This window comes from Epinephelus fuscoguttatus, linkage group LG12, assembly GCF_011397635.1.
Source record: "Epinephelus fuscoguttatus linkage group LG12, E.fuscoguttatus.final_Chr_v1".
NCBI lineage: Eukaryota > Metazoa > Chordata > Actinopteri > Perciformes > Serranidae > Epinephelus > Epinephelus fuscoguttatus.
Window position 1 is genome coordinate 10081581 of NC_064763.1, and position 27950 is coordinate 10109530.

Below are 27950 nucleotides of genomic sequence, written 5' to 3' on the forward strand. Positions count from 1 at the left end.
GTGTCTCTGCACCATTATTGCAGCCGCCAGTGTCTGTAAAGCCCAATTCAGTACAGTGATTCGCGATGAGACAAAACCATCTTAGCACGTTGCAGAGAAAAGGTGCAGCAGTGTGAACTGACTGTCTGAGCTTGACTCAAGCTGGCTGATGGTGTCACCTGCAACTCAAATCGGTCAGATCATCAGCAGCAGGTTTTAGAACATACAGTTCGTCACCTGCTCACCTCCTCTACAGCCAATTGGCTTGTGGTGAATACGGCTGGTCAAATCAAAATAAACACAGATGCCGTGTTTGCTTGCTGCGGCAGGTGCTCCGTCCCGTTTCCGTCCTCATGGTGTTCTGGTGTCAGACAGTGGGAGACTGACCTTTTTAGGTAACTAAAAACTAACCACTTGAGGCATCTGGTTAGTGCCGTTTTCTTTACCCAGAAGTTATTGCAAACAAACATTGTGATTCGGTCTATAGTATAGTTGTGACATCACAACTTCAAGTAAGTCCTGATGGTTTGTTTAAAGGCAAAGTTTCAAAATACAGACTGTACGCATTTCTTTATGGACTGATCATTTTGATACTTTCACAGTATTTATATAGCACCTATAAAAATGCATCATAGAAATCAGATTTTATATAATACAGGACCTTTAAATTAAATGAGAAAGCTTATATCTTATATGAACTTTATCAGAGTTATGCTCTGACACATTTTTTACTTTGATAAGCCACAAAAAAACAATCATCTAGTATTTTTCTTCATTTTCAGATAATATCATACACTGCCATAACCATGATCTCTGAGATAAGACCTGAAGCCACAGAAGTAGTTGGCTGTCACTGGCAATCTATAGTTTCATTTTCTGAAAAAAGGCCCTTTGTTCTTATCATCCACTTAAGCGCGAAGAAATACTGTTATCAGGCTTGAAATGTATTGTAATTGATTAAAACTATTGAGGGGGACAAAAGGACAAAGGGAGTTAGTAAGACAGACAGCGAGCGATGTTTGGAGGAGATGATGGCAGGAGAAACCCTGGCCATCCAGCAGAATTTTAATTACTGCAGGCAGCAGCACTTCTCGCAGACTAATCTCCTCCACAGTAGGATTTATAGGCATTACTGATGCTGACAAAGTGATCGCTCAGGGAGAGATAAAACATTACAAAATAAAGCATGAAAATGGATATGAATAACACTTCCTCCTCAAGGCAAGGTTGTTTTAATGTTTGTTTCGCTAAACTCAATTGCTTATTAACAGATCGCTATGGATTATTACATTCAGTAAGAAGAAGTGTGTGTTTGTGTGTGCGCGCGTGTGTGTGCATGGTTGTAAAGGCTTAATGAAAAAAATTTGATTAAATTTGAAAAAATGTACTACACTGACCTCTAATTATCAAGCACTTTTGTTCTAAACAAACTAGAATAAAAGTCTTTCAGTGGAGTTAAAGCATCACTGGTGTGACTTTCCTCAGCAGCAAAGGTTAATGCCATTTTAAAGCCGACGTGAGTGGGAAGTGGTAATAATGAATTCTACACTAGCTGTGATTTCTAACGCTTGCAGTTAGGACATCCCCCTCATCCCTCCTTCCCATTCCTCTTCCCCCCTCCTGACATTTCTATTATTGAGAAACAGCAACTCTAGGATAGCATGCTACTGCTGCTGCACTATATCCGCTCCAACTTAATCCTCCTGGCATTTCACTAGCCTGCTCTCCTTCCTCACACACGCCTAACTATTTAATATTTAATCCACTTTATATGGGATTACCATGGCATGGGTTAGTTGAAAATTTTGGCAGGGGATGGCCTTATCAATGGTTATGATGCATGGCAATTTTTCTCTTATTTCCCTTTGGCTACGAAACGGAACGTTAGTTGATTGTGCTTGTTGAGGGTGAACAGGGATTGATGAGAGGTCTGAGTCTGCAGAGAGAGTTCCTAATGAACAAATAAATCAAACATCTCTCCAAGATTGAGTCGGTGTCTCACCGCCTGGATTGCAAAGTCACACCACATCAGATTTGCTAAAGAAGATGATCAAGGGCACTAATTGAATTGCAGTATACACACGTACAGTGCAGAATGCCCCACCCCCGAACAACCGGAGCTATCACCTCAGTGGGTATTGCCTTTAATTTCACAGCCTCGAGTCAATTTCACAGCCTGCAATCTCCATATGTTAATCTACAGAAATTTAATTTCTGTTATTAGTGACAGTCCTTCGGCCACATGCTCAAGTGCTCACACACATGAGCGTGAACAAGACACACATTCCCAGACTCAGACATACCCTGAATGAACACACATACACCCACATGGTTTAAGTGTGAGAGCAAACATCTTGCGTAAATTCAAAATGCATTCATTGAGCTGGTGATGGAAATTGTTGGCTGATATTATAAAGAGTAGTCTAAGAGAAGATAGTTATTTCAAAAAGAGGGCGCTGATGACTTTGGATCGACATTCATTTTTAAAACGCCTCTGTGAGCGGCAAAAGGATATTGTGACTTTGTGTCGAGCAATTACGTGGGATGGCAACATACTGCAGAACTGATACAGCTGAGCACATAACTTGTAGTATTTTCCTCTAAAGGAGAACTGAACTCTCAAGGTATGATTAATGCTTTTAGTAAAGCTTTCCATATATCCACATTGTTGAGATGTTCCTTTTAATTTCCGACACCCTGACTAGCTGTTTGTCTACAGGGAGTCCTGCTGCCAATCTCGCAGATGGGGAGGATGGGGATCATTACTGGAAAAATCAGGATACATTCTTGTGTGATCAAAATAAAAGCATGGGCCCCTCTGGAGGCTTGTCTGTCTAAGAATAGAAACAAAAACATCAACTCGCAGATCTTGTGAAGTAAACGCAGTGATAGGAATCCGATAGAACTGGTTTCAAAGCACTCCATAGTTAACCATCCTACTGTATCTACAGCAGAGGTACCTGCAGCAAAGCAGAAACTTTCCAGTAAAACAGATTAAGAAAAAGTCATGTTTTACATGTTTTGCAGTCCCTGCATTACTTCCTCTATTTAATTTCTATCATGGTTGTTTATTGTACTGATTTGCATTTGTCTAAGTAACTTTCCCAGAATGCAGAATGGTATGAGCTATGTATTTTCCTTAACGGCAGAAAGAAGCACTGATACAAGGCTTGAGTTATAGCACCAGTGACTAGATATGGAATTAATCTTGACTTCTTATGATTTATTTTCACACTCAAAGTTCCGATTACTCTTCCAATATTCTACCCGGAGCGATACAGGTATGTTCATGTTTATGCAATGGCTCCAGGCACAAGAGGTTTATGTTTACCATGCCTCACACTCCCCCACAATCCCTAAGTTATCTAGTAGGATAAATTGAAGAATTTGTGCAAAGTAAGCTGATGCTATACACATATGTGCTTTAAGGTTTCAAGGCTTGACTCAATCCCCCCCTCCTTACATCTTCCAATGTTAAGTTTCCTGGGTAAGAGCTCACCAGTGGTTGCAGTAATGTGCATCATGGACAGACTGATTTTGGGCCTGGAAAGATGATTAGGTATTACACCTGTCTGGCTATGCTTTCAGCATACTGTACAGTACTCTTGGTTCAGAAAACATCACAACAAGTCTCATGTGGAATGGGGAACCTGCAGGAAAGGGATTTAGATGTGTCGCCAACCAGCCTCTACGATTATTGAGGAACTGCGTGAGAGCTCAGCACACCAGCATGAAGAATGAGATTTGTAATGTAGAGATGTGGACTCAATACGACAACACAAAATGTGGGAATGCCCACTGGCCTCCTTCCCCAAGCTTACACATGATAAGCTGCAACTATCGTGTCTTGAGCTGCCGAGTTGGTGTGTAACACAGCCTCATCTGGCCAGGGCAGTGGGCTATGACATTTCACCCCCCTGCCAAGAGGATCCTTCTTCTATCTTCTCTCTCCAAAGCCCCCGTGGCCTCTGAGAGCACCGTCAGCATGCAGCAGTCAGCTGAGTCTGATTGAATTAACTGACACAAAATGGATTCTACTTACTCAACCTGCTGGACAGATGAACGCATCACTGACAGACTTTGAATCCAGGCAATGCGAGAGTGTGTCTGATACAAGCTTCCACTAGGATATAGGGATGTGGCGGCTCAGACAGCCATTAAGATAAACACATTCTCAGTGCAACATCAAATAAAACTGGGACGACTGTAAAAGATAACCCTCAACCCTGGCATGGAGTTCCAGGAGGCTCTGCAAAAGGTTTCTTGTTTCTGCGCTGCGGTAAAGGCAGGGTTGGTTGTTTGACGTAAATGTGTTTGTTTCCTAGCAATGGGGCAGTGGTAGCCTAGGGTTAAAGAAGCGAGCTTGTGACTAGAGGTTGCTTGGAAAGTCTGAGTTGTGAAAATTAATTAAAAGCACTTTCCAGTGGTTGCAGTAGGCAAGCCCTCAAGCATGAGTGAACGCAATTTCATGAATTGCATATAATCCTCCTCTCCCTACAACTTTTGCCCCAAGGATGTAAATGAATGTGAGCTATAAGTCAACACACCTGGTAAAATAAAATGTAAACTTCCTGTGAGATCCACAACAACATCAAACATTAGTGCCATAAATATGATGCTGGGGTGCCTCGAGGAGAGATACACTATGATGAAAATACTCAAGAGCACTAATGGATGTTTAGACCAGCACTGTTGTTCCATTTGTTGCACTTAAGGCCACAGGGCAGAAAAAAACATAGTTTCAGGGGTTGCTTAAAGCAAGAATATCCAGTTGTTTCCACTTTTCCATTTTCCTGCTGCATATGCCCATGCAGATAAAATTTCTATTTGATAAAAGCAAAAGATTGCAGGATCTCTGCATGAGAAGTTTCTTTTGTTAGATTGTGTGTGTTAAAAAAAGAAATCGACTGAATAGAGGACCAGTGGAATTAATCCTCCTTCACACCCTATAAAGGACCCTAAAGCAGTCCCTGTTTGAGGATTACTGACCTTGAAGCCTCAGCTGTACGTTACTGGACACACCAATTGCTTTTTCTTCACTTAATTTAGTGTTGCTGTCTCCACAATGAGACATTCAGAGAAGAAACCCACATTTGGAACAACCCTGGAGGATGGGCGTAGGTACAGCCTCAGGGTTTTGACTCATTGATTCTCTTCAGCCCTTGAGGCTGGCTTTGAGAGCCACTAGCCAGGTTTCAAGGGCTCTCATTACCGACACGTACATGTAAAGCTGTTCACCGCCGCCTGAAGCTGTCTGCAGAAGAACCCTAAATTGAGCGCTGCATGAGGATGATGGATAGCCTTGTCGGGGATACAGATGGCTCCTGCAGGGGGTCCAGCTCCCCTTTGGGACGAATCAGCTGGGCTGAAGACCACATGTTGACAGCCAGAACCTCTTTGCAGTGTAACATAAGGCACCACAGAGCCATCTATAACTGCTTGGAGACCATGTACGTCTCTGAGATGCTGCACTACTAGCAAAGGATCAATAAAGCAGCCGAGTGTAACACTAACAGCTCCACCATAAACTGTATGTTATTCATTCTAGGCTGTGCATAGTCATGTGCGATGGGAGACTATAATCCCTACCAAACCTTCTCCACTGAACTGTCACATAATAGTAACATTTATAGTAAAAATCTGTTTTTTCATCATTTTAAAAATAGCAAATTAAAGAAATAATTAATCTAAATCTAAATTACAGTAGAAATAACATAAATTACTTCTATTATGATGATTAAATTATTATTATATATTATATATATCAAGAAGTAATTAATATTGCCTATTTCTCACCTAAAATGTCTTCAGAAACATTTACACACCGTTTGGATATAATGTGAGAATTTCTGAACAGGAAGTGGGAGCTATACTGTTTCCCAAATGGTGGCTGAAAAAGCTGAGATCAAACAGTAGAAATTAGCAGTGCTGATATAAACCAAGATTCTGTTACTTTATCTCTCATTTCTCACCTCAAATGTTTTCAGAAATATATTTTATCTTGCTGTTTATCTGTCATGTGACATTTTTCATTACCAGCCGGCCACCATATTGTTTCCTATGTGGAAATTATTGGTCAGCTGCAGCACAGTGCATTCTGGTCATTGTAGGTTTTCTACCTCTTGAGCAAAAGCAAATGCAACAGCCCTTTTTCTTTTTTTCTCTGTCATTTAGCACCAGTTCCAAAAGTATTTGCATCTCTCTACTGCATAGAGTCATTCAATTGAATTCTATTCTATTGATTTGTTACATGAAATCCTGAATATGATTTCAGTAAAATGAATAGGGACCACAGGGAACCATCTTTCCAGCAGTGAAATACTTATTTAACAAACCATTTGAACACATTTGTAAATTGATAACTGATTAACAGATAATCTGATATAACATAAATATATAAGCCATTGAATTAATGTGTTAATAATGAGCATATCATTTTGGTGATTTGCATTTTTAGATGATTAGGCCTCACTTGATAGTCTATTATTGTGTAAGTCATTTATAAACCATTAGAGGTAATAGTTGATATATTGTATACTTACTGTATCAGTCTGTGCTAACAAAGAATTTCAAAGGCTTACTCTATATAAAACCAGCTATTGCTACAGAAAGGGATGAAAAAGCAGTTAGTGTGCAGGTAAATAAACAAAATCTAAACACAAACAAAATCATCACGCCCCGATAGACTGATGTACTATGTCCAACCTTAGGGGAACTACTGAGTGTGTTGCCACATCCTCATAGTTCAGGGCAGCCACATAAATAAAGCTGAGGGTAGGTTATGGTGGTGCTATAGAATAGGAAGATCTGTGCTGTATGTCACTTTGACAAAGGGAGCAGGAGGGTAGTGCTTGATGGAGTGCACTTGTGTGAGTGAGGGCTCCAGGGTCACATGTCTTTCTGTCCTGCCCTTTGAATAGGCCGTGTCCTCCTGGTCCCGCTGGCCCTGGCTCTCCTGTCGGTACAGGTATAGCTAATCAGAGACTGTGGCATTGGGTCCATGCAGCCAGCCCTGAATAAAACATGGAGTGAAAAATTTAATCAAGAGGGGGCATCTGCGGCTGTCTCGGGCTGCTGGTACCAACACTCCAGCTATTCACCACATGTGTCCTCATACTAATGACAAGCCTAAAAGGAGGCATAGGGCAACCTCTTTTCATAATCAAAGTGTTTTTATTCATGACATGTCTATTAATTAGTTTGGAATAGTCGGCACCATGTGCTCAGGAGAATTTAAATTGGCTGAAGAGGATTTGCCCTTTCCCTGTTGAGCCAATGATTTCTTGGCAAGTCTTTATAACCAGGGAGGGACAAAGAGGGGAGAGGAAGAGACAAGGAGATAGAAAAGGGGGCTGTGTGTGTATGTGTGTGTGTGTGTGTGTGTGTGTGTGTGTGTGTGTGTGTGTGTGTGTTTCTTACTCTCGCTCTCTCTCTGTGAGTGACTCATAGAGCCTATAAATCACTGGGGGCAGCAAAACTGAAGCTGTCACTGGTGTTTGTCCTGTTTCAATGTATCTAAGCTAGGTGTGTATATTAGTGAGAGACACACAAACACTGCTGAACTGAATAAAAAGATAACTCTCCCCAAGTGCCGCCCAGCCCATTGTACGCTTGGTACGGTACGATTCATATGTATCATATCAACGTTTTTAAAGTGACCTAGCATATGAGCTGATTTTGTCATTTGTAGATGGAGGGGGCGATGGATGGCGTGACATCTAGGTGAGATGGCTGCCAAACCTATGTTCAAGACAAACTGTTTTTTTTTTTTTTTCTGGTGACCCTTCACTGCATTTCCACCGATGTATGTGGCACTGAACCAATGTTTGTGGTACTGAACTTGGTGTTTCTACCAGAACCTGGGTGTTTCTCACCAAAATATCTTTTGGTGGCATTTTCCAGTGGTGTTTGAGCCAAACCATTCTTGTTTTTCCAGCAGCTGTTGTGCCACCAAACGTGGCTGTTTTAGGGACTAAATCTTTTCCTAACCATAATCAAGTGGTTTTTGCTCCTAAACCTAACCACCATGGAAGGGATATTGAACATGCACCTCCACAGGGGCATAAAGTGTAAGTGGGCGGGTGGCCTGGCCCTCAAAATGTCTGCAGAATGACACAAATTATCACGTACTGACCGAGAAGATGCATTAAAACCATATAAAGATGCAAAGGAACTGCAAAGAGACACAAATTAACTACAAAAATGGGCAAAACAACTAAAAAGATGCATCACAGCTACAAAGAGATGCACAACAAAGACACAAAAAGAAGCTAAATAACATAATAAATAATATAATAATATAAAGTTTGTGTGTTTTGTTCCTGTGTAGAAAAGGTGGAGGAATCCTTTTGCATATCCGTGCTCAGGGGCCCATTGTTTTCTGATGACTGAGTTGCCAATACTTGTTTTGTCTTTAATTCAAAGCATTATCATAATTTTGAGATCAAATTCATTAAGAAAAAAAAAGCATAGATAACTTTAAAAAATAAATAATGCAACTCAGGTCACATTTTTCAATGAGAGACAGACTGAAGGCTTCTCATTAGGGTTTAATGATTGTGAAGGAAATATGCTTTGAGATGTCTTTAAGTAAATTAAAGAGGAAAACTTTTTCTTTCTCCAGTAACGGTATTATATATTCATATAAATAAACACGTAAGATCATTTGATAACACCCTAACCCTTTGATAAGTCTTGAGAGAAAACTACTAGCATGACTGGATAATTAAATTTTTTCTCTCTTACGGCTTAATCTCTATCCTCTGTGTCTCACCTCCACAGAAAATAAGCTATTAACATCTGTTTATGTCTCCTGTCATTAACGCTGTGCTTCAACTTCTTTTTTAACTTCTGTAACAATACACCCTGACACAATAGCATTCGTTATCTGCTTTCATTCAAACTGTGAATCAATAACACGCCACAATTTGAAACCACAACAATGGAACCTCATAAGCAACCTGTCTCTGGTACAGTTAACAAACAGGCGTGCGGTATTGACACTTGTCAAGACATAATCAGCAGTGATGTTTTAGTCATGGTGAAGGATGGAACAGGAGGCAAATTGTTTGCTAATTCTCATTTCACACTCCCAATGTGAAATCAGCCAGGCACGCAGAGCACCGGTTCCCCTACATGCACAATGGTCTGGCTCGCTGCGTAACACCAAATTATCTTTCCCTTGACTTAATTATTCATTAGGCAAACATAATTAATTTAAGAAGCTTCCCTCACAGGAAGTGTTTCAAATAAAGGCCAGAAGGACAGCTTTCTGCTTAATCATTAACTGAACACAGAGCACAGCCTGGAACCTGCAAGGGTCTGGCTGCTTTTCTGAATGTAGTCTCAAACTGTGCCAACATTGTTTTAAGCACTGAAAAGTTGAGGCCTCGTGCAAATTTGCTCTGAGATGTCTCAGAAATGGAATACAGTATAATAAGTATGTTTGTTTTGGGGTTTTTTTTCACCTGAAAAGAACAGTTGTGTTTTCTTTACCTTAGAGTGAGCTGTTGATATTTACATAGGGAGCCGGTCGTCTTCCACAGAGATCTCCATGTTGCGCTGCCATGTTTCTACAGTAGCCCAGAACAGACAAGCCAAACACTGGCTCTAAATAGGGCCATTTGCATTTTTGCATCAGCCACCATTGTTAGTAGGCCCTCAGTGATGAGCAGTATCTGAAAAAAACTGTTGTATTCAGTGTTTTCACTAGTTTAATTCATCAAGTCCATTTGCTTTGGAGAAGAAGAGACCTTGGCTGATAATTCGGCTGCCGTTAAAACCTCCTGAACAACGAACACTGAAGGAATTCTAACCAGGTAACGTTTCAGCAAGTTGCAATATTCAATCCTCACCACTAGATGCCACTAAATCCCCCCTAACTCTTACACACTGTTCCTTTAATGTCTGAAATTTAATCTACAATAAACTGAGGAACAAAACCGACAACTCTTCTTACATTTGATAACACTACCTTGCTTCCACACATTATTTTGCAGGTCTCTTTGGTCTTATGTCCGAGGCTGATGTGAGACCCAGACAGAAGGATTTTCTTCTGCGGCTCCTTTCAGCCAATCCATCTCCTCTCCTACAGATTTACCAGAAAACCACCCTAATTACACACACTGAGTACACAGGCACACACGCAGAAACTTTGCCCTCTCTCTTCTCCTCCTTTATCTTCCCTCCCTTCACTCAATCTTCCCGACTCTAACGGAAGCATCTCGGGGAGAAGGCACAGGCTTTGATCTATCTACTACGTGATTCTGGGCTTTCAGATCAAGGGGCGGTTTGTCTTCAAGCTCACCAAATCCTCAGACGGCCCGAGACAAAGAGCAAACATACTGAAGTGCCTTTCCAGATCCATTTGCGTAATGGCAAAGCTGTCTGTTAGTGTGTGTGTGTTCGAGCATCGACCCTTTTCTGTTGTACCTCCTTGTGCCACTCTATTCCAACAATCATTACAGAATTCTTTCTGTGGTACATGTTATTATTATTATTCCGCCACTCTATTTTTCAGCCTTGATGAGATGTCTAAATTGAAGAACTGAGGCTTCCTTTATACCGTCTGCATTCACCTTATTTTAAGTAAAGTTTCTTAGTGGGATTACTCTCTGCAAGCGAACAAATCCTAACCCATATTACCATGGAAACAACAAGATTTTTCTTCCCCGAGGATCTATTAAAACACTTCTGTTCTGAGGATCCATTCATGAGTCAATGAAAAGGGTGAGTATGACACCTCTGTGCTTCGTCTGACAGTGTGTGTCTTGGTCAATAATTTTTGTTTTAAAGAATCACTAAGACAAGCAGTAACCAAGGAGACATGAAGTAGTTTTGGTCACAATATATTCTTCATGATTAAAAAATGGAGTGTTCAAAACGGGGGTTGTTTTACAGTCTTCACAGATTGTAGAATGAGAAACTCTAATGTTTTGGATCACTTCCATCATGTTACTTTTTTAATAGATAGCAGCAGAAAATGTTTATCACATACTGAAAAAATTATCAGCAACAGGCTGGATTATCATGCATGTTCATCTTAAGAAAGCTTGTCTGTGGCTTCTGTTTACTCAGCGACTAAGAGAATAAAATGCCAAACATCATCTTAACATCAAAGATGCTCTGACCAATCAGTTAAGTAATTACTGCTAATTTAGATACTGAGGCATCACTCAGTTTGCAACACTGGGCCTCATGCAAGAAACAATATACAAACAAATTTTCTCTTACTTTTGTACTTACCCACAATTCTTTGGTATTTTGTCAGTAACCCCTGATTTCTGGGATTTACTTTTTTTTTCTCACATTTTTGCTCTTCTCTTAGGTAGGAGAAAATCTTACGAGATTGAAAGCAGTCTTGCAAAGATAAGGGAAAAACATTTCACTTTTACAGTCCACAAATTGTTGTTCAACATAAGGAGAATTTTTTATATCTGAGGAACTTTTTTTTTTTTAAAAAATGCATGAATATAAATAATATAATCAAATTTGGATCATGTTTTAGAGTAATTATAATGGTTGGATTGTTAAATTTCAGGGCTAATGAAATACAAGTTAGCCAAATGGTCCCAATTAATGTTATTTCAGTTACTGTGCATCCCTCTGCTGACATGTGCTTGAAGTAACTAAGTACATTTACTTAAGTACAAATTTGAGGATTTTTTACTTAACTCAAGCATTTGAAACTCTTGCCACTTCAGAGAGAGATATTCTACTTTTCACTCCACTAAATTGGTTAATTAATGTATAATAGTTCCTAATAAACAAATTAAGATTTTTGCGCATGAGTAACATAAAAATATACAAGTTCAGCTGAAACATGATTGATTTGAAAATTATTTGGCAACTATTCTTACAATCATTTATGTCATTTTTCATGCAAAAACTTCCAGCCTCTAATATGTGTATGCGGACTTTGTGTTTTTATTATTTTTGATTTATTACATTAATTTTAACTTCTGCATGAATACTTTTACTTTTAATTGTTCAATACATTTCCCTGATTGTGCTTCCATACTTTTACTTAATTAAGTAGTGTTTTCGATGCAGGGCTTTCATGAGTCAGTATTTTTATAGTCGGATATTAGTACTTTTACTTGAGTGAAGAATTTGAATACTTCCTCCACCACTACCGCTACAATATTTACAGCATATGATTTTCCTGCAATACCGGCACTTACGCTCTAGAAAATCATATTTACTTTGTTTAAATTTATTTAACAGTTCGACAGTTACTACTGCAGATGTTCTTATTTTTTCTTTTGCTGCCTTTTTTGGTGATATCTCTCAATCTCGGGTATGTGCCAGAGTCTTTGCTCACGGCACAACACCTGCCCTTATATTGTGTTTAGGGGGGCGTTACCTATGACAAAAGGTTACTCATGATTAAGTGGGATTCATCATTGAGCATACATGTGTAAGAGCAGATTTGGATGGTTAAAAACGTTTGGTGCATCTTGGGTTGACTTCTCTTTTTCTTACAAGAAAATTAAGAGAAAATATTAGATATTAAAGAGAATGTTGCTGCATGAGGCCCATTGTCTCCTAGAAACTGCGTTTATATGTAACTGCTTTCTTAATTTGTTGTTGTGGCAATGTAATCACTAATTAGGTCCCTAATTATGTTCCTTTCCAGTAACAAAACACTACATTCATATGCATGGGCTTTGGAAGACAGTTGTTGAAGAGGATGGGGGGCATATACAGTAAAGTGCAGGACCTTGACAACAGAACTTCAGGTTCATGTCTGGCAACAAAAGCACTTTGCGTATGCAAGGGAAAGTTCATGATTTTGGTTAAACGACAATGAAAAAGGTATTTTAACAAAATAATGTTGTAGTCACTACATCTGGATACTGAACTGCGACATTGCCTATTCAGGCGGGAAAAAAATGAAATGCATTTTCTGTTAACATTTTGCTGATATGTTAAGTATCAACATTTTTTGTGACTTGCCAGAGAGCCTAAATTTGTCTGTATATTTTGCTATGCAAAAGCAAACAATACAAGGGCCTATTACCTTGAATTTAAAGTCAATGAAAACAAATCTGATCCTATCACATTTTATTTGTACTATGGTTCTGACAATACTTCACTTTGCCGATACTTCATTTTCAAATATAGTATATTCCTTTTTTTGCTAGTTGCCATGGCCATTGTTAGAGTTTTTCGTTCTAGCCACAAATACATTTAAATAATCATTTTGAGTTGTTTGAGAAACTGTGACCATCTAATCCCTGTAGATCCACCCCCTTTTTGCACGTGCTGGCATGTAGAGGCAAATGAGTGAAAAAAAAAACAACGCTTTAGAATCAGTTTGAACTCCTGCCTTCAAATTTGTCCTCATATTTGCTTTCATAATCAGTTTGGACAGACCGGATTGTGCTGTGAAATGAAATGTGAGCTTGCAAATCCCATTGGATTATAGGGTGACAAATCCAGTTGGCTTGAAACCTTTCTCTTATCTCTACTTTCATTTACAGTTGAGAGCAGTAAATATGAGGAAAAAGTCCACAGTTTAAGTTTGTCAGAGTTAAAAAATGGGGGCGAGAGCACAGAGCACCCCCACTAATGGCAAGGGGATACTGAGATAGAGAGTGCACACACAGACAATGAAAGGAAAGGCTGCAGAATAAAATGACTCCAAAATCGCAACAGACGTTTAATCCAATTTGCTTGGCAGTTGGAGCTGTGTAAAAATCACATAGTGGTTTGTCCTCTATAAAAGCCATAGGGATGGCTATATGCCATCCAAATAGGCAATCCCAAAACACCAAAAGCAGAATTGATCAGCAATCAAACAAGAGAGAGGCAGATTCAAAGCGAATCTATTGCAGCCAAAAAGCAGAAATCAACATGCCAGAGTAACAACAGGGTCGACTGGGAGAAATGAAGCAATCTTCTTCAGTTTTGCATTTAACATGTTTATTTTTTATCTTAGATGACATGTCGGTCAAATACCTTGTCGAAGATCATTCAAGTTATTATCAGACTTGATTTTTTACAGTTTTTCTCTCATGTTTGTGAAGAATTTTGGAATGAAATCCCTCAACATCTTCTCTAAAATTATAATTCTGCCTGAGACAAAATGATAAAATACAGAAAATATCACAGGCACAGACCTTAAAATCTGATAAAGCTCCCTGGAAGTCAAACCATGCTTTATCTCGTTTCTGTATTCTCTCCATGCTCCTGAAACATTAAACACACTATAGGCTCACTTACACTGCTTAAACTATGTTACTGGGAGCTGCCTCCTCCCTCCTGTCTCTGCATTACCTTTCATCACTACCTCAAATGTGCATCCACATGCAGAGCCGCGGCTCCTGGAGCGGGGCCAAGGGAGCGTCCCTACAGCCTCTCAGCAGAAACAGCTTTGTCAAACTCAGTTAGCCGCCTCCAAGGGGGGAAACACCTCTTTCCACAGTAATACTCCAACTATTCACATCATGCCCCTGCCTCCGCCTCAGCCACCTCATCAATCCACACAGCAACAAAGGTAAACAGCCTTGCACCTTCCAAACAGAGGCCCGCGCTGCTTTGTTGACACAGTGTATGTGCAAAGCGCCTGCACAGTGTGAGCGACTCACAGGACAGACTGAGCTTCATTTACAGAAGGTAATTGCACTGGAGCCAAGTGGTGCACTTTTGTGATGAGATTTTTCTCCCAGCTTTGCTAGAACCTTGTCTAGATTTGTTTACTCGCTGGATGAAACTACTTTGACAGGAACATATAATAAGTTGAGCTCAACACAAACATGTCACCTTCAAGCAGGAGCGGTCACTGACATTGACAGGCTATTTACCAACTGTCTCCCTTATTGTGTACACCTAGGCATGAAATAACGTGACATTTGTCTGGTCAGGATCTCTTAAGATGCTGTGAATGGAAATGCTGATGAATATTAACATTTTCAAGGGTACGGCTTTGAGCCCTGTTGGATCCCATATGCTCTCATGGTCTTGTTAAGGCACTCTAGATAAAAGCATTGACCAAGTGGTGTATCTAATGTTTTCCCTAATATAAACGGAAGGGGAGAAGATTCCCCACTACTTTGCTTTCATTTCTCTCCCTGTCTCTGTAACTCTGCTCTCACTTTTGCACCCTCCTTGTCAAATTGTTTATAACCTGCTACCTTAGTCAAGCCGAGGCACAATTCTTGCCATGAAAACACAGGATATACCCTCACAGCTGTGATCTCATTGAAGATGTTCTACTCCTCCCAATGTGAAATCTGCAACTTTAATGCTATACTATGTACATGTTCCTCAGTCTGAATACAGCATAGAAAAAAAACGAGAAACTCATGTTTTAGCACATTGCTGAGTAAATCAGCGTCACCCCTTGTGCGGAGATAATAAGTGACAGACACTGTGTACTTGAGAGTGTAACCCACTCATTGTCTCAGCAGCTGTCCTCACATGCAGCAAAGACGGTTTTACTCATTTTGTCCTCGTGAAAAACACAGGATGTGGCAGAACATTTCATTCACAATACAGCAATGGAAATGGAGAGAAACTCAAGAAGTGGTAATTTGAAGCAGCATGGACACTTGCTCAAAAAAATGCCCCCGGATGATCTTTCACAGAATATTTTTTCTCCTTTTCCCAAGGCTGCTTGCTGATAAACATCTGGGTTTTTTGTTCCTGCAGAACAGGCTCCACTAAAAGAGACCAGAGATGTGTTTATGATGCTACTCATGTTGATAGAGGAAAAAATAAAAAAAAGGCCAGCTCAGACCTCATCTGCTGAAAAGGATAAATCGGAGGCATTCGCTTTGGTTCTATTCACACTGCCTCTTCAAACTAGTAGTGATTGCAACATACACACAATAAAAGGCAGATGCATGGAGTTTCTAAGGGCAGGGGAACTGTGCCATTTACGTGTTGTCTCTGATTCTAAATATAAGCATCCAGAAAAAAATTATCAGTTCTTTGAAACTGGTGCATTTCATGGCAGCACAGCATGGCACTATGCCTCACAGCTAGTTGGATCTGAGTTAGTTTCTCTTTGTAGACTCTGCCCTAAAGTACATGCTGAGATAGATTGAGATATGCTCTTGGCCTTGCTGTCCACTTCAGTTCAACCAGAGGTAGGTCAGTTTATTGTTGTCATAAGAGAAATTAATTAATTACTTTAATTGGGTTACAAGATAAAGATGGTTTCAGATGAAGCATTAAGGATCATCGGTTTACCTCACTCATATAAATCAGTGATGTGATTAGCCATTATCCATTAAATTTGACACAAATATCTCTATTAAGTTCACTGATGCATGTTTTAATTTATTAGCAGCGAATAGAATAAACGATGGTTCAGTTAGCAGGCATTTCCACCAGAGGTTAAACTGATGTCATGGTGACGTCTGTGCCGACCGCCTTCATCTGTTTCTCTCACTTTCTGTGCATGCGTACTTGTATTAATCATGTTACTGGGACAGAAAAAGTTACACTGTTCTTCTTCTTCTTCTTGAAGATCTATATGGCTCTTATGTCTGTATGCAAAATATGAAGCCAGATCCAGCAGTGTTAGCTTAGCTTTACAAAAACAGGTTTCTAATTCAACATTTTTCACCTACATTTCTGCTTGTGTAGCCTCCAGATTAAACTAAAGAGACATAATTTGATAATTATGGAGCTTTAGAGGTGCCATAAAATGGATTTCTGACTTCTGACAAAGCCAGGCTAGCTTTGAACCTTGGTTACACTTTTCATGCTAACACACGTGAACTCCAGGCTGTAGCTTTATATTTAGCATACAGGAATGAGAGTGTTATGAATCATCTCATTTAACTCTCAGCAAGAGAGTGAATGTGGGCAATGGGTTTGTTTCACGTCAGACATTTTAACATAAAAACACAGGTGTTACGGATAACATTAATAGAGTGCCCCAGGATGGAGTCCTTGAACCCAGAAATGAGTTAGCATTTTAACACCTGCGGTTTCCTCATCTTAAAATCAGTGGGTTTTTTTTTTTTTTTTTGGAGGTGTTTGATTCGATGCCTGAAATAAGAGACTTTCACATTTTGTTTGCTGACATAAAATATGTCATTAAATACCCCACTTGTAAATTTTGAAGCCTTTTAGTGTCCTAAAAAAGACAGTTACTAACAAGTAGCTAAATGAGACTACAGAGCGTCATCAAGCCAGACATGGATTTACAGTCTGGTTGTGGTGGCAACGTTGAAGATATGTGACTGTTGGCTCATAGCCTAACTTTAGCTTTTCACTTCTGGCGATTGCATTTATGATTCAAAAATTATAAAAGTGGTGTTCATTTGTGAAGATTATCTTCCTGGACAAAATATGCAAGTATCATAAACTTTTGTTTGCTCAAACCTTATTTTCTGCAATAACCCAAAATATAATGGAAAATATCTCATTGGCTCTTTGTCGAGGGAACCAGGGCGATGTTAACTTCCATGTTGGCCTACAAAAAAGTAATCCCTGCAGCACTCTATGATGGCTATGCTCTGTTCAAGTGTCCCAGTAAACCATGACAGTGACACAGTGAGCCAGAATGCACAACACAAGGACCCTGAAACTGAAGCAGCTACAGGGGAAGTTGGCCATCATTAATTTTATTATTAGCACCTGTGCTTTTCCTTCTACGACATGTCAAAATGTCTTCCATGCAAAAAAGGCCTATTTGTCACCTGTCCACCAGGTGTCATTAGTGTGTTCCTGTCCAGCACACCTGTGGCTCATCCCTCATCAGTCCTTGTGATCTGCTGCCAGCTGCATCTCATTACAACCTGTTTTTGTCAGATCACCTCACTTTTCCCAGTTCCATTGTCTGTGTTTGTCTACCTGTCTGCCTACTTGCTTGTTTCCTGTTGTTACCTTTCGACTCCATGTGCGTTTCTGTCTTTTTTTCCCTCCCTTCTTGCAAGTTTACAGTAAAGTTTCTGTCATATCAAGTGCCTACCTACCTCAGTCTCCCGCCTGGTGTTTGCAAAATTGGGTTCAAAAGTGTGTCAACTGCTTTTCCACTTTTGTGGAGATGTTTTCTCTCTTTTTTTTTCCTTGGTCATAAATGTGGATGGTGCAAGATGCAGTTGTGGTTCCACACAGTTGGCAGGTGATTTCACCCTCTGGGCTTTTACCAGTATATACTTACATCATTTGTACTGAATCATGTATAAAGAAGAATGTAATAACAAAATATAAAGTTGGCTCAGTATGTTCATATGTTTACCTAGATCTGTTACACGGTGAACATCTGTCTATAAATAAACTGTAGATTCATAGTATCAAGTTGTTTACTTCTCTCACTCAAATGAACCACTCAACAGTAGCCAAAAGGTTGGTTTGCAGTCAATGATGCATGAATTACACCCCTGAGGAGCTGATAAATTTAGAGTTAGAGAAAGTAAATGGACAAGTGTGGAGATTCACCAAACCATATATTTATAGGTAGATTAATCTGTGGCTAAAATAAGCTGCTGCAATAATGTTAACCTTATTATTTGTTATGGTAATCACATAAAATATATACAGTTTATACATGCTTGATTTTATTTGGATAAATTTACCCCCAAATTTACCAATCATGGCTTAGAGTAAGAGTAATTGACATTATGTGAATACTATAAATCACGAGGCCTATTCCCACCAATTCTTTTCATGAATACTTTGCTTTACTATGCACATACTATGAAAGGTTGTAAGAGGTCCAGTCTTTGGCAAGGATCATCCCCCACTGTCAGAATTCCTTTTCTCTGTTTGCCTTCATAATTCAGACTTAATCCTTGGAAGCACACCCAGCCAAGCTTCATGGACTGAATATATGCTCCTCTCGCAAGCTGCTGAGCAACGTTTACGAACTGATTCCTGGGTTAAAACAGATAAAATCAGAGTCAAATGAGGATTTCTCTTTTCCTATATGTTTTGGATTCAGAGGCTTAAATGATAATATATTCATATAATTTAAATATATACTATGCTCTATGAATGTGTGGGCTGATGGGATTCAGCAAATCAGCCAACAACCAGAAGGCAACCAGGAGATGGCCGGCATAACAAGAGAAAATATATGCACACACTGGCCTCTAAATATACACTACAGACATCTATTCCCATGCAATCATAGTGACCTCACATCTGAACCAAAATGACAGATATAATGCACAAAATGCAATTTAACTAATAATAAAACTGTACAGCTTAATGTCTGCCAGACCTTTTCAATCAAGTGATTTTTCCACAAAAGAAATGCTTTAAGAAGGGGCGTTGGTGGCTTAGCAGCCTGGGTTCAAATCCAGCTTGTGGCCCCCTTGCTGCATGTCACAAGTCATGTGACATGTCACATGTTCAAAATAAAGGGGAAATTTCAATATTGACCTGATGGAGGCACAAGAGAAAATATCAGGGATCACAAAAGCCAGCAGGTTCCATCCTCTGGGGATCATGAATACCTGTACTAAATTTAATGGCAATCCATGTCTTTATTTCACAAGCTGGAATGCAAAAAGAGAAGGAACACAGACAGATATTAAGCAGTGAGTTACATTATGTCCCTGTCAAGAGCATTGTTTGGAATACAAAGCTTTCCCTCCACCAATAGGAGTCCAGCTTTTACCACTAAAAGCTATAGTCCAGCAATCACTGACGTGGTGTAACAGAGCTCCAGCTGTTCCCTGCTAAGTAATCCATTCTTAAGAACGAATATTCTTTTTAAAGGCTGCTCGCTGCTTTGACAGATGAGAACGGCCACAATGAGCTGGCTCTCCATCACCAAGAGAGAAGCGGAGGCAGAGGACTGCCTTATAACTGACAGACAATTGCCTGACCACCCGGCAGTTGTTCGGACTGACAATGTTCGATATTTTGAAGATGGCAGGCGATGTTAGAACCTCTAAATTATACACAAGGTCCTCTGGGACATTGTTCCAATACGTCTCACAAGCACAAGGCTCAGGGTTACATCACGGCCCTCTGCTCTGTGTCTATATTGTCTGGACTGGGCAAAATGTTTTGGAAATGGCCTGTGATACTTTGCTTCACTCAGACATCTCCCCAATTTTATTTCTAAGTGTCTTGTATGTGTGTATTTCAGGCTTATGTGTGTGTGTATATAATAAAAAATGAAAAAAAACTGAACCCCTCTCCCTGAGATTAATAAAGCAATTCTTCTTCTTCATTCTTTTCTTTCTTTTCTTTTTCCTAGCCAGTGTTTCAAACTCTGCTCAGTGGGATGTTACGTCAGTGATCAGCTTGTCATAGGCAGCACTTGACTTGATCTTGAAAATATACAACTCCTGAAATAAAATCAAGCCAGATGTGGAATGAAAAGCAGACAAGCTGCAGCTATAAATGCAATGTGTTCCCCAGCGTCCTGCACACTTCCTCCGCTTATGTTTGTCTTTGACTATTTTCAATTACTCATGGAGCTGCTATCCCCTCCCCTGATCTATCCACAACATTGTTATCTTTTGCTGCTACTTATAATATGTTTACTCATCCTGATGAATTCAATTACATCTTTTCAGAGGAAATTACTGTGGGGGTGGCTCAGCCTGCCAGAGGTCAGCACTAACTGTGAATACTAAAACTACTCCCCCAAACACATTACACAGCCTATTACCTGCTGCTTTTCACCCAGCACTCTCCGACCCTACATAAGCCTTCCCACAGCCACAGATGAAATGCTTTCTAGATGGGATGTGGCGTGGAGAAGAGGGGAAGAGAGCTGGAGCTGTCCCCAGGCCTAATCGTTTCAGAGAGCCATCCCCACTGCAGCCGCAAAAGCCGCCAGTCCTGATTAGAGAGGTGTGTACATGGCCAGGCAGAGCGTGAAAGGTGCGGAAAGGAGGCTTGGCCTGGGGGGGGGGGGGTAAACCATGCCGACTCTTTTTTTTTCAGTGGATCGATAAGGCGCAAGGCCAAAGGCAAAGCAGGTAGAAGTAAGCCAGCAACGCAACTGCCCTGACAAAGTGGTAGACATCATTTCATTTAGGGTTTTGCTAAAGGGGTACTCTTCACTTGGAATAAATTAAACGTGCCCCCCCACCACCACCACACACACTCACACACATACGCAGCTTCCTTCCCGGAGTCCATTGCCCTCTCTGTTGGATGTCCTGCCCCTTTGCTCTGGGAGGGAGATTTCATAAGCGGAGCAGCTCTGGGTGCCTGCGTCCGATCCTGGGGAAATTTCTCGCCTTCGCCGAGAATACATGCTGACAATTTCATCATAAACGGGTTACGTTAAATCTCTGAGGAGATGATTGTGTTGAGACAAAACACAGGCTGTTGGAGAAGCCTCTCACATAATAATCTAAACACAATAACCCATTTCAGGTCCATCCAAACTGCCAAAGTGATTAAATAAACAGGATGAGAAATGCTTTCAGGAAAAAAGCATCCTCCTCTGCGTTGTTGTAATTTTTTAAAGCTTTATTGCACTATGTATATATGGTAACATTTCACATTTTTCTGTGCACTGTATTGTACAGATATACTGTATTTTACTTTAATTTTTTATACATTGCATGCATAATTACACTCAAAATTACCTGGGATACGAGCTCACACTATATGCACAACAAGTTAATGTATGAAAAGTAAATTATGTTGCTGAAAAAATTACATATTACATGTAAGTACTTTTACTTTGACAAAATTATAGACATTTGCACCATGAACTGATACATAAAAATTTACCAGAAAGCAGAGAAATAAGTATTTAATGCTCACATTTTTCTTGTGGAGGAACCCCAAACCCCCCATTTAATATGCGTCCCCCTCTAATGTTAAAACAAACCAACGCCCATGATTGCTTCACTGGTTAATGGTCAAGTCAGTGCGAACTTGGTGTTTAGAGATTTAGAAAATGTAGTGTATGCAGAAATGAGTAACAGTATGCTTAGATATACAGAATGCCAACAGGGCATCATATTAGGAAAAAATTAAAAAAGCCTTTTTACATGATCTCTGTGCTGTAGAACAGAATCAGTTTAGTTAATTAGTTAGTTTACCCCAAAACAAGGACACTAAAATGTTCAGTTACTCAAGGGCAAACAAATGCCAACCACACTCATCTCTGAGTCTCCCTTAAGATGGAATGAAATGCAAAACGTTGAATAAAACAGGACGGAGGAAAGAGAATCTGACAAAGAAACCAATGATAAAAATACCTATTTCACTATTCATACAACATAGCGGTTTGCCCTCGTTTTTTAAAGCTGATGCTGCATTTTGACCAAACAGTAAGGATACAAGGAAAAAAATTAAACTACGTGTCCAACCACTTTATGTTCTTTGCATCTGAATTTTAATACTGAGCTGCAGATTTAGCTGAAGTACAGCCCGATTTAGTGAGAGCAGAGCACAAGGCTTTATTTTCTATAGGGTAAAACCAGCTGTTGGAGACCCATTCCAAGAAAAACAGTGATGAAATCCAAAAAGATCCTTGCAAAAATACTCCTCTCCTCTGACAAATAAAGCTCCGCACTTTTGAGGAAGAAAATATATGAGGCAATGACTCAAATTAGGATGCATAGAACATTCTCACGGAGCGAGAGAGGCATTTGCACATGAAGAGTTGAAAATGAGTCGCATTCAGCCAAGCTGTGAGCTCCACCTAGGAGGCAGTGAAAGAGACCGAGACAGGCACAGAGAGGGGCTGAGGCAGGCAGGCGCCAAGCCTTGAAGAGGGGCATTCTGGCATAATGACTCTCATTTACCATTGACAGGCCTTGGGAAAGTTAAACTAATTATGACAGCACACAGATGCTGAATAGCCCTTGATGAAGTTAATCACTGGCAATCCAACAAACAGGTGTTGAATGATTTCTGTTACCACCCCTGGAATTATAAGGATGTTCCGATTTTTCAAGCGTGCCGCTCAAAACAACAGTCTATCCTAAAGTGTGCTGTCTTATTCCTGGCAGATTTCATGCCCAGTTATGAATATGAACAACATCTCCAAAGCTGCAGAAAACTACATTTGCAACCTGAAATGTCAGTGAGACAAACACTGAGATTTACTGTTGAGTTGAATGAGTACACACAAAATGTTTTTTGAAACATGAAATTCGCATTCTTCTGTGGTAACAGGTGTAAACACAAAAGCAGGCCCACAGAGATGTCCACCCTCTCTGTGAGTTCAGTATCTCAATTACTATTAGTGCTGCAGTTATGTAATATTAACCTCAAGTGAAAACCAATACAGAGTTTTAGTTTGTTATGTCCTGTTCATTTTAGCATGATAGATTTAATAGCATGAGAACAATGTCTCTCTCCATGTGAACTGGGTGCAGAACGGTTGTTTTACACAATCTAGCTTGCAATATGTCATAATGATAAACAACATTTGTCAGATATTGTAAATCTAAGACTTACCAGAATTCACAACAACACATTCTCAAAACCAATAGTGGCATGTCAAGGAGAGCTCTGTCAACGAGGGGGAGATCATAACTCATTTTAATGAGCTTTAGGATACATAAAACATCCCTTTCTCCAACTCCCAGATCGCTACAGATCATTGTTAACAGGCAGAGATAATGTCTAAGCATAAAGATAATGGGCTCGGCTCAATGTCGTTACATTGTGTAAAACTTCAAGTGCCACGCCAAGGCCAACAAAAACTCTCCGCGCTGAATGGATGCATGATTAGCTATTAGTGATCTGTAAGGGTTTTATCAAACGTATTAATTTGAATGCTTTTGCAGAATTGAGTTATTATTGAGAGTGAGAGATTAGTAAGTGCAGACTCAGAGCACTGACTGTTCAGAGTGGTTATTGTTTCTACACACAGATTTCTTGTACAGTGTATGTTCCTTTAATATTTCTGATATAATTTCTGAACTGGTGCTGTAAAAGTAAAAGCACTTACATCTGTGAACATGCTTTATATTAGAGTGTAAATCTGATTGATACCTTTTATGACAAGTTCAAGCTGTTGCCTTCAGGTCGTCTGTCCAAGTAAATGTTCGTAACAGGTTCTGTCACTATGTCGCTCGGAGATCCGCACTGAGATAATTAAAGGCCCATAGCATTCTCACGCAGTATTAGTATTACTTGTTGCAATTTGGTAATTGCATCCTCAAAACACTGATGCGGGCTGCTGTGCATGAGCAGCTCTATTTATTACATTACACATACCTCACCAATTAAATAAAAATCACCCTGACTTAATTTTAAGTCTCATGGAGTGTTTATATTTTAATTAGATTTAACATTGATTAATACATTTTTCAGTATTTTTCATAATTTTATGTATATTGTGAGACAGATTCTTTCCCAGGACACAGATGGAGCACATCACTGAATTTCAGAGTCACGAAGCATTCAAAAAAAAAAACAAAACTTAAGTGCAAGAAATCCATGCAAAGTCTTCTCAGAACTACTGAGTCACTTTTTCCATTCGACAAAAACACAAGAGAAGGCTTGAGGACAAACTAAATGAAAATGCCTCATGAAAAGCACGGGACAGATTAAGGGGCTGTCCATTTCATTTTGTTTGTTGTTTTTGCAGTAAAAGGTGTACATAAAGAACTGAGAGGTTCTGATCAGAATTTCAATGATCCTCCTTCAAACTGTTTTTCCTGTCTCTCCCCACATGACCTCATCGTATTAATGGGAAAAACAAATTAAAGTGACGGAAGGGCTGACCAATTCATTTGAAAAGCAACATTATTTTTTACAACCATGGACTTTGTGCCTACAGTCCTATGTCCCGTGTTTTTAAACACAGTCAGTAGGTAATTATTTCTTGCATATTAATATTTCCTTGCGTCATTTGAATGTTCTGAAATAGCTCATGCTAAAAATATAGTTAGGACACGCTTTGCAAGAAATGCTTTTTTGTAATATGTAAAACGTCTTAATTCCATCTGCTTCTGACTCAAAAGGTGTTAAAAGTTAGAAGCCAATTAAATGAAGTACACATACAAAACAAAAAAGAAAATCAAGACAAGTCGATTTGTTTGCAGTGTGATGTTTTTAAACAGCAAAAGTAGCTGAAATATGTGATGCAAATAGAAAAAGTAAGGAGCAGTGCAACTAGGACGGAAAAGAAAAATAACCCAGCGTTTAAGAAACAATCATTTGCATGCAAATTTGATTAAGCAACACGTTTTACTGAATTGATTAACTGAAAAAGACATTTTTTTACACAACAATGTGAATGTGCACACTGTGGATGGGAAAACAATGTCACAGTTCACCAAATTTTGCAAAATGTCTCTAGTCCCTGGCACTCATGACAGTGAAATGGATGGGTGTTTGTCTTCCCTGCTAGGTAACAGACTGAAGTTCACAACAACAGGCTGTGCCACAAATGATACATTAAGACCTCGTCAGAACAAAACCTCACTTGCTCCCCTGCATGTCTCCACACTGAATCTCCCAACAATGGCAAAACATCACAACCACAAGAATTAAAAACTGAAACGGCCAGCCATGGAGAGTCTACTAAGACGTGAACATTTGCTGGCTAAGCAATGGCAGAGAATTCACTAATGGAAGCTGTTAAATTTTATTTTGCTCTAAAAATAGTGCATTGTACATTTTACCTCTCCCTAGAGTTTTGTGAGCAAGCAGTGCAGGTGTATTCTTGGGATATGTGCAACTGTGACTCTGAAACACTCAAAAATTCATCTCCTACTTATGAGCAATACTGCACAGTATGTGTTTACTCATAAAAGTTAATCAAACAGTTAAGCAATACAAAATATCTTCGCAGGGTGTTGGGCTATATCACAAATAACTGGATTACGTTATGAGGTTCTGAAATTCCATATTGATGTGATGCAGCACCTTTCCTCCACTAGACATCCACCAGCAGATGTTTTGTTGATCGTGTAAAATATTGGTTCAGGCTCTGGTCCAGAATTGGTTTTGGATGGGCTGAGATGTAATGACTGCAACAGCCCAGGCTATGTGAATTCCTTCTCACAATTATTGCATTGTTTAGTTATCACTTGTCCCTCATCAATGTGTTCATTTTCAACATGAAACAGGCAGATTTCGTAAAAAGCTTCATCAAAAAGAGGATGTAGGAAAGCATTCAGTTAACCGTCACTTATTCTGCGTGATGCTGAAGGACTGTGATGCAAAATGATGTGACACTTAACTGATGTCATGTTGACGGAAAAGGGTGCAACGTCTTATTTTAACTATATAAGCAACACTTAATCCTGCTCAGGTGAATAAGAATGAATGTAAATATATATTTGTAATGTTTTGGCTGCACATTGCATGTCATTACTGACATACTGCATACTAGACAAACTATCTGCCCCTTGGTGGTGGCTTGTGTCTATGTCCAACTGCTTGACAAAGAGTAGATATGGATCAACAGAGAAAGGTGGGGGGAGCTGGATGTGAGTAAAAATGTGCAGACAAGCTGAAACACAGGTAGACCAACAGAATGCATAGTTAGAATGATAAAGGGAGAGTGGGAAGCACAATAGAGAAATAATTAGGACAAGGCCACTGTGCATGAATCCGTTGCCGCTTTCCCACAAGCACTCAACTGTGTCAAACAGCTTGGTCAATAATCTTCAGCAATTCCTGAGGATTAGAGTCTTATTACCGAGCACCGTCTGTCACACAGACCTCAGTGCCCAAAACGAGTCACTTCCTGAATGTTTACTCCGGATTTCAACACATAAACAAACATCTCACTGGAAAAAAAAAAAATCTGATCCACATTAGGTGGAATATGCTTGAGAATAGTGTTTAGTTTGGGAATAGCTTGTGAAGTTGTGGTTTCCCCATGGGGGTTTGTCATCCTATTACTGTGGCTATATATGTGTGTGTGTATGTCTGTGTAGACAGCAATCTAAAGAGGTTCTGTAAGTTGTGATTGACAGCAAACCGTTATGTAAGTGACTGTTAAACACATTATACCCAGTGGCAAGATGTCAGGATCTATAACTTATTATTAGCCATACTCTGTGTGCAATATGGAGCCATTTGAAAGCTGATTTTCTTTATAATGCTGCACGCTTCTAATTTAATATTTAAGTTATCTCCAAAGAGTAGTAGATTAGAATGTGTGCAGATAATTAACGGGAGTGTCTCTGTGGACTTCAACTTTTAAACCAGCAATACCGTCGTTCCTTTGGCTTGGTTTTAACCAACAAATTGTAAACTTAACATCAAATAGATCATTCTGTGAGGACTCCATACACCCATATAGGCTGCACACTTGTAGATCTAACAGCGGTGGACGTGGTGTCATTGCCCAGCACTCAGCTCTACCTTCGCTTGGTGTAGTTTGACAGAAGGAAGTAGACGGAACAATCCCCGCAAAGTGCGTGCGAGACCCAAGTTCTTACCTTGTCCATGTATTTCGGCCACGGCAGCAGCGAGGAGCAAAACCGCGAGGAGGGTCCTCAATTGACAGTCCTGTCTCATACACATGTCTACTAAAGTGGAGGTCGCTCTTAGCGTGGCTACAGAACACGTCCTTATGTTGAGAAAGAATACTTCCAGGGGCTTAAATAAAACAAGCAAAGGCGAGAATTCAAACGTGCGCAAAATACAAAGAGAGCCGCGCGCCTCGCTGTTGCACTTCCTCTATAATTAACGGAGTGAAGACAGTCGAGAATTATCAAGTGAAACGCGGAGGTCCCTTTTTAATTTGGACGCTCAGTAAGCGGATTCCTGTCTGTGTGAGCAGTCGGCACATGGAGAGAGAAGGCAGCCGAGGCTTCAGCACCGCGGACAGCTCCTAGCGTCAGCTCATGGAACAGCCCCCTCCAAGTTAGTTAGGGGAGTTCAGACACAGTGCTCTCTGCATTGCCTTTGAATTTCCTCATCATACCTTCAGTTATTTTTAACAGCACAGCCATTTTAAACATATATCGTCTTACTGAGAATATTTATGGAGTACTTCCATCAGCGTAACAGTCGCAATGAGGTTCAGGTCTGCAGACAATTCTACATTTACGTATTTAGATGCATATTTATATTTATTAGCATATCTAATCCTTTGTACAAACACAGTCTTGGTG

General features: G+C 39.8%; 1 protein-coding gene across 2 annotated transcripts in view; it reads right to left on the bottom strand.

Moving 5' to 3' along the window:
- LOC125898879 (seizure protein 6 homolog) overlaps window positions 1–27641 on the bottom strand; it is a 118295-nt gene extending 90654 nt beyond the window's left edge. For both annotated transcript variants that reach the window (XM_049592889.1, XM_049592888.1), the window contains exon 1: window positions 27273–27641. In XM_049592889.1, coding sequence (XP_049448846.1) covers window positions 27273–27357 — 85 coding nt within the window. In that variant the 5' untranslated portion in view covers window positions 27358–27641. The remainder of the gene's footprint in view (window positions 1–27272) is intronic.
- Between the last annotated feature and the right edge of the window lie 309 nt (window positions 27642–27950).